This window comes from Coturnix japonica, chromosome 14 (genome assembly GCF_001577835.2).
Source record: "Coturnix japonica isolate 7356 chromosome 14, Coturnix japonica 2.1, whole genome shotgun sequence".
Classification (NCBI taxonomy): Eukaryota; Metazoa; Chordata; class Aves; order Galliformes; family Phasianidae; genus Coturnix; species Coturnix japonica.
Genome location: NC_029529.1, coordinates 4555961 through 4563593, shown reverse-complemented (window position 1 = coordinate 4563593; position 7633 = coordinate 4555961). Strand labels below are relative to the sequence as shown.

The 7633-nt window shown below is 55.4% G+C and overlaps 1 protein-coding gene across 1 annotated transcript; it reads right to left on the bottom strand.

Moving 5' to 3' along the window:
• Positions 1–609: 609 nt before the first annotated feature.
• NATD1 (N-acetyltransferase domain containing 1) lies at positions 610–6597 on the bottom strand. The gene is made up of 3 exons (XM_015876824.2): positions 6296–6597; positions 4171–4289; positions 610–3489 (listed from the first exon to the last, which is right to left on the bottom strand). Exons 1-3 carry the CDS (start codon positions 6390–6392, stop codon positions 3373–3375), a joined length of 333 nt encoding a protein of 110 aa, XP_015732310.1. The 5' UTR covers positions 6393–6597; the 3' UTR covers positions 610–3372.
• Positions 6598–7633: the final 1036 nt, after the last annotated feature.

The window sequence follows — 7633 nt, the reverse complement described above, 5'->3', positions numbered from 1 at the left end:
TCCCTGCTCATTTCCAGCTCTGAGCTGGGCTGCAGGGAGCTGGAGTCACCTGGATGGTAGATGAAAGGACAAGTGGCTGCCCCCAGGTTGCAGAGATGCACCAGAACACCTTCATCCTGAACAGAGCCCTTCATCACTCCTGCTGCCTGGATGCAGTTACTTCTGCACAAGATCCTCCTTGAAGGAAAGGGTTTTAGAAGCGAAGTTCAGGCAGTAGAAGGGTGACAGTCGTGTATCCCAATGTACATAGCAGTGAATCCCCTTCCCCCCCTCCCAGATCTGCTGCATCCAGCCTTTTTTTCCACACCTCCTCCAAGGCACAAACGTGCATGGTAATTAATGGCTGGAAGATTTTGGAGTTAGAATTGTAAGATTTGTTTTCTTTGAGGTGGGGATGAGAAAGATTGTTTAACTTTCCTAGAAAATAACCAGCAGCAGCAAAGCAGCAAAAATCACTCTGGACATGGACTGGAAAGAAGAGCTGTCAGACAAGACCTGTGAAGCAGGCTCTGCCTGAATGACCCAGCCCAGGTGACAGAGCCAGCGATGCCCAAGGTCCCCTGGTCACCTCCAGCCCAGCAATTGCTGAGCAGCAACCACTGCAGCTCAGCTAAGCCACACTTTTTATTGTAATCCATGCAATATGTGTTTTATAGTATGACAGAGGAAAGGATAAAGATAAATGTTAGACATAAACAAAAGCAAAAAGGTCATTTGTAACAGGTCCTGAGAAGGAAAGGCACATCGTAACCACTGAATTCAACAGAACGGAAACCTTGGACAGAGGAAGACAATTCTGGAAAGTGGAGAGGGGAGGGGAGTGTTTCAAGTTGGGCAATATGGAAGCAGGTTTGACAGCAATATGTATTTCCCCACCCACCAAAGTCTGCAGTTCAAATGGGTTTGGGGACCTCACTGTTCAACTGAACCACTTCCACGCTGCCATTGCTGGAGAGAGTCCAGGATCCTAGCTCCTCCAGGCTCAGTCAGCACCAAGGGGCAGCACAGGGCTCAGGAAGATCCTTCCTGCAGGGGTGAGCTGGGAGTGCTTCGTGGGAGAACAAGGGATGGCAGCATTGCTGGTGACCTGTGGGTATTGCTATTTGCTGACATCAAATGCTGTGGGGCTGGGGCAGGAGAACAGGAACAGCAGTAAAACGGTTGGCACAGAACCTGGCACATCTCTGTCAGGTCAGACACTGGAGGAATTGTAGCACCTCAGAGGAAAGCAGCAGCAAAACCAAGTGCTGTGCCTGATTTAAGGCAGCGATTGCTGCGTGGGATCCAGCACCAGGAAGCACGGGGGTCCTGCTGGAGCAGCATGAAGGGCTCCAGGCCAGGCTGGGACACTGAAACTTCTGAGAACTGCCACAGTGGGAACCAGAACCAAACCAGCATTGAGTGTAGCACCACACTTGCACTTTTGCTCCTAGGAGGCAACTAGGCACAGATCTCTTTGAGCACGCAGCCCCGCTGCAGCACAGATACAATGGTATCTTATCTTGGCTTGCAGAAGATGGCTCAGCTTCACTTTAGGATGGTTCTGTTATCACTTGGCTGTAACAGAGCCAGCCTTGCTCCTGAAACCAGATGTCAACGGGTGTTTGCAAGTTAAGGAGTGAGCATTTAGCAGCCCAGATGTCTTCTTTAGCTCATTATCTGTGACCCTCTCCCAGTCCCTCAAAGCCATCCCAAGGGCTGCAGCTGGTCTGAAATAGGCAGCAAGAGAGCAGAGATGTGGGGTAGTGCTGAGCCCGGTGCCTTTCCTGAGGGGCATGAACTGGCAACAGGGCAGCAGCTGGGCACAGGTCTGTTCCAAGTTGTGCGGTGCAGACAAGCAGGGGTCCCACAACACTGGGGCAGGGACAGAGCGAGAGGTTTTGCTCAGACCTTATGCCGTTGCCTCTATGGACTCTGCGCTGGCTCTGGGAAAGGGCTGAGCTATTGCTTGGCCCAGGATTCATTCAGTCTGTGGCACAGATTGTAAACTTTAGTCCCTGCTGAGAGATCAACTAGGTTTGGATCTGGCCTCCAGGTGAAAGGCTCCTTATCTCCTTCTGCCTAGCTGCTGGCTGAGCCTGTCACAGCTGTCCCCTTGCAGCCCAACCCCAGGGCTCTGCAAAATCCCAACACCTCTGGGGGAAAACCTCCTAAGGTCTAGCCCTGTAAGGCCTGTGTGAGGCAGAAGAGGGGGTCAATAGGAGCCAGGCAGAGCCCTGCCATCACACCATTACCTCTACATCTGACAGTGGCAATGCTGCACCATGCTGTGCTGTCATTATCTGCAGAGGTAATGGTACACGGTGAGGGTGTTCCACCCCACTGCCAGCACTCAGGATCAGAGCTGTGAAGGGGTAGCAAGCAGGCAGGCAGTGCCCCATGGCACGGCTGCTTCCCAAAAGCCATAGGGAGCAGTGAACAGCAGCCATGTCAAGGTAGGCAGATCAAGGGTTGAGCCCTGGAAAGGGGACCAGGTCCCAGCAGTCTTACCCCTGTTGCTCTCTGGATACAACAATGGCTTGGAGGTCAGGGTGTGGGGCACAGGCTGGGTGCAGGGCTGGAGCTGAGGGAGATGGGAGGAGCCTTCCTCTTCAGCTATAGGAAACCACCCCGGTGGGTGCTTTTCTCTTGGGCAAGCTGTGACTGCTGCAGCAGGGAGCATAACTGCAGCCCACAGCCATGAGGGGCAATGTCCAGAAGGCTGGGCAGGAGCTGGCACCTGCAGAGAGCAGCATCCACAACTCAGCTGCATTGCTTCCACTTTGTGCATAAGCTCTGCATGCTCTGCTGCAATGGACAAAGCTCACTCCTTACATAGCTCTTTTCTCCAGATGCAGAGATCTCAGCATCCCAGCATCTCTGCAGCCAGTCCTGGTGGCACCACCACAGCCTCCATGGTCTCACTGGCACCCCACAGAGCTGGGGCTCCTCCAGCAACTCCTGGTCCTTGAGGTTTAATCCACAGCATCTCTCCCAGCTACAGGAGGAAAGGGGGCTGATACCCCACAGTTTCCCCTAATCAACATCACCTGGCAAGTTCACAACTGTCGCCAAGCAGAGGAGAAAGGATGAGGTGCAGATGTATCCCCTGGTTTTGTCGTGGAGTTTGGTGGGAAAAATCATCCTCTTCCAGCTCCTGGCTTGGGACAAAGAGCACCGAGGGGGCACATATGCCCAGAGCCAGCCCAGCCTGTGGCCACTGCCATGCTCAGACATGGGCAGGGAAGAGGAGGTTGTGCCCACGATCATGCACCACGTAGACACACTTAAAAAAACAAAAGGGAATTGTGAGTGTGGGAGGGGGGTTTCCTGAGACCGCAGAGAAGCGAAGGCCGCGTTGAACAGGAGTGCTGGTGTCAGAGCAGTGCTGTCTTAAGGCTGCAAGTGTTCCAGGTACTGAGGCAGCGGGTTCTCCTTGACGTATTTCTGAATGTACCAGCAAGTCAGGTGAGCTTTCAGGTCCTCCTCCACCACAAAGTCCAGGGCTGCCTGTGAGAGAGCACAGATGGGTTACAAACAGCCCATGCTGCCCCTAAAACAGAGTCTAAAACAGAGTCCTGGGGGCTGGGGCAGTGTGGCTTCAGCCTCCAAAGTGCCATGGGGTCCCCAAGCAAAGGAAAGCTGAAACCTTGACATACAGCCTGGCATGTGCTGCATCACAAAAGGGACCTATCTGCATCATGCAAATATCACCTTTGCCACCATTTTGCCACGGGGACAAGGAGCAGCCATAACCCCAGAGTGTTGCCACACAGCCCCTACACTGTGCTGGCAGTCCCACAGCTGAGAGTCCCCAAAGTGAGGCCCAAGGAAGAGAAAGGGCACGTGTGGGCCTTGAAGCTTTGGGGCGAGGGAGCCCAGCTCCTGGGGGGAGATGCTGGAGCAGCCCCAAGGGGAAGCAGGGTGGGAGCGAGGGCTGCTGGCAGTGGAGGAGGATCGAGCAGAGGACGTGCTGGAACTCACCCAGCCCCCCTCGCGGCCAGAAATAGGAACATCTGACCACAGGTTTCCATCCAGCCCTCCAGCCCCCAGGGGGAAGGCTTAACACCTCCCTTTTGAGTGCTGAGCCACCCCAAAATGCTCTCCTTTTCCTCTGGGGCCTCACTTAACCTCCCCACACCTCTCCCCTCCATCGGATAGAAGCAGCTCCCCCCAGGGCAGTGGCTGTACCTTTGCAAGGTGTTTGGCTATCCCTCTTCCCCGATAGGCATCCGGCACCTCGGTGTGCTGCAGGTCCACAATGCGCTTCCCCACGTATTCATAGAGCAGCACCGCTCGGTCATGGCAACCTGGGGATGGGAGAGAGTGCTGAGGAACTGCCAAAGCTGAACAGGGAGCACCAGCTCTTTTCCCCCTACAGCATGGGCCAGAACACGGGACAAAGCTTCCAGGCCTGGTGTTACATTTGGGACCTTGGAAGGACTGGAGGGAGATACTGGAACAGCTGGGTATCCCATAAGTGCACACAGGTGTGCAGGGGTGCGTGTGTGCACACTGACACACACATTTCCTGTTGCAAAACCCTGACATTCTCACAGCAATTTAGATAGAGGAAGAAAGAAGTTTCAGCACACATGTAAATCAGAGGAGAGCTAATAATACCCCTCCATCTCCATCTGCAGAGCCCAAACTCAGCTTCAACTCATTTCTGGAGAGTTTCTATACTTAAAGAATTTCCAAAACACAAGCTTCCCATCAATGAGACAAACTCAGTTAAAATAACAGAAACTTTTCCTTTCCCCCCAGTGCTTACTGGAGGATGAAGGGCCCCACCTTCACCTGCACTTACTGCATGCTTCAGCTGAGCGCCATCCATTCACTTTTGCTGCATTGCAGCTGAAAACACCTCCTTATGCCCTCTCTGTCCTGGGATGGGGGACGGGGAGGAACGTCTTCCCCACTGCCCAGCCCAGATGCAATCCTACACATCACTCCATAGCTGCAAACCTTGGCAGGGAAAAAGGGGACAGAGCAAAGCCAGCAATCCCAAGGAGCCGTCCCCAAGCACACAGACAGCCCTGCAGAGAGCCTGGCACGTTCCTACAGAGAGATGCACCACATGCAGTGCTGAGTGGAGATGGCACAGCTGTCCCCGACGGCCCCACTCTGGAACAGCACAGGGGGCCCAGCTCAGCTGCAGTTTCCTGCTGAGGAGATCTAGTGACTGTAGCACTGGGAGAGCACAGAGCCATCTCGGTGCACAGCACAACCTCATCCCTTTAGTCCCAGCACAGCAGCACAGCCTGCTCTGGTTTTCCTATGGAAACACTCAGTGATGCTCTCCAGCAAAAAGGGCTGTGCTGGCTGTCTGTGCTGTTACCTACAGCTTAACTGAGGACAAATCAAAGGATCACAGAATCATTAAGGTCACAAAGGACCACCAAGATCATCATCTAGTCCAACCCACCACCAGTACTGCTCACCAACCACATCCACACCCTGCTCAAACACCTCCAAGGATGGTGACCCCACCACTCCCTGGGCAGCAGTGTCACTCCTTAGAATAAATAGTTCCTGCTATCCAACCTGAATGTCCCCCGGCACAACCTGAGGCCATTCCCTCTCATCCCATCAAGCTTCTCTCTGCTCTCCTCTCCAAGAGGAGAACAAAGCGTGGTCAGTCCCTGCCATGAGCTGCTTTACTTCCAGCTCTCAATGCTTCTGCTTTCAGGACACAAAGAGAAAAGCAACGTGCTGATTTGATGCAGGCATTAGGAAGCACACATAGCACTGTAGGCTCAGAGGAGAGGGATGAAGGGGCAAACACCAAGCACCATTCATTTCCTCGCATACAAAGAAAGCAGAGAAGATACTGCAAACCAGCTGGTTTCCTCCCACCAGGCTGCCCAGGGCCCACCCACGGCCTCGGGCACCTCCAGGGCTGGGCACTCAGTGCTCTGGGAGCAGCGCCAGCCCCTCACCGCCCTCTGAATGAAGGATTTCCTTTCCCCAATGACCCCTTTTGTCCCACCAATGCACCCACAGCACAGGGTGCCCTCATTTGATCCCAATGCCGGCAGCGAGTGGGCGGAGGGAGCTTCACCTCCACGTACATCACCTCCCGCTGCACTTTGTAATTAGCGGTTGGAATTAAAAGAGAAAAAAAAAAAAGAGGAGGAGGAAAAAGAATCCAACATAACCCCATCCGGCTGCTGGTGTTTACCAGGTGAACCGGAGAGGGGCTGGTTTCACGGGGACGCCGAGAGGCACCGATTAAATGCACAGGAGGAGGGGGCTGAGGACAGAGGGGGGGGATCGGGGGGTAGGGGGCGGATCGGGGGCTCTGCTCCGTTACCGTTCAGCCGCACGGTGAACTGCCGCCGCTTCCGATCGTGCTCCACCTGGATGGGGCAGCCCTGCTCCATAAGGCCGAGCGGCGCCGAGTGCGCCATGGCCGGGCCGGGCAGTGAGACTGTGCCGTGTAGGAGCGGGGAGCTGCGGGGACCGGGAACGAGCCGGGTCGGGTCGGGTCGGGTCGGGTCGGGTCGGGCCGTAGCGGCGGCACCGGGAGCTGCCACCGGTGCTTGGCCGCAGGAAGCCAGCTGTGCGCCACGTGCCCGCCCCGCAGCCTATGGCAGCGCTGCCGTTTTGTTTTGATACATTTGCCCGGCTCTTAAAGGAGCCGTAACACATTCTGCTCCACGACGAGCCCCGGCGCCCCCGCGTGGGCGGTGCGGTCACGGACAGCGCTGGGTCCCGGTAGTGCTGCGTCCCGGTAGTGCTGTATCCCGGTACTGCTGTATCCCGGTAGTGCTGCCCATTGCAGCGTGTGCCATTACTCGCCCTAAACCCGCTCGTTGAGCCCAAACTCCAGGATTGCTGCCCTGCTGGCACAAAGCCGGGCCCACCCCGTTCCCAGCTCTGTGATACGAGCAGTGTGTCACAGCCCGCAGCCCCGAACGTGGGCTTTGGGAATGCTCCCAGGCTGAGCTGAAAGGCGGTGAATCTGCTACGTCTCTCATTAAAGTAATTACTCGCACTATTAACATCAGTGATTTATTTCCCATTTGAGCCTTTCTAGCTTCAATTTACAGCTGCTGGATGTTAGCGCTGTCACTGGGTCCAGCCCGGACACAGGTGCAACCCCGGACCCATGTTTCCTGTCCTTATTTCAGACACATTTTCCAGCTCTCAAACCGATCAAACGAAGCTCTGCACAGCCCGGATCGGAACTGCACGAGACTGCACGAGGGCTGCGTTTGCTCCCACCCCTCCTTCGTAGCGGTTTGGATCACGCTGGGAAATTTCTGCCTGCAAAGATTGCTCCCCATAGAGCAGATTGCAGGATAGGTCAGGGCTGGTTCACGGGAGACCCCAGCAATGGGATCCCATGGGAATGCGATGGCATCACTTATCCCTGTGCAGGGTGACGTGGCTGCTGCGGGTCCCCCCTTGCATCAGCCCTGCCCAGCACGTGCCCGGGCAGGTGATGCTGATGCACGCAGGGGCAGATAGGTGGGGGATTTTCCAAAGGGGCTGTGCAGGGTCCTGGCTGCCCCACAGCTGATGCTGGAGCGTGCAAAGCAGCACACGGCTGTTGTTTAACATCCTGCAAACGAATGGATGGAGGGTGTTACGAGCTGCGGCTTCTCCTTCAAGGCAGAGGGTGCTGCTTGCACCTGCCCAGGCTGTT

Bases quoted from the DNA above. Each gene is read 5' to 3' on its own strand.
- NATD1 (XM_015876824.2), bottom strand. From the start codon at position 6,392: ATGGCGCACTCGGCGCCGCTCGGCCTTATGGAGCAGGGCTGCCCCATC. The intron at 4,290-6,295 runs GTAACGGAGCAG...TCCCATCCCCAG, and splicing joins GTTCACCGTGCGGCTGAACG to GTTGCCATGACCGAGCGGTG. The intron at 3,490-4,170 runs GTACAGCCACTG...GCTCTCTCACAG, and splicing joins TAGCCAAACACCTTGCAAAG to GCAGCCCTGGACTTTGTGGT.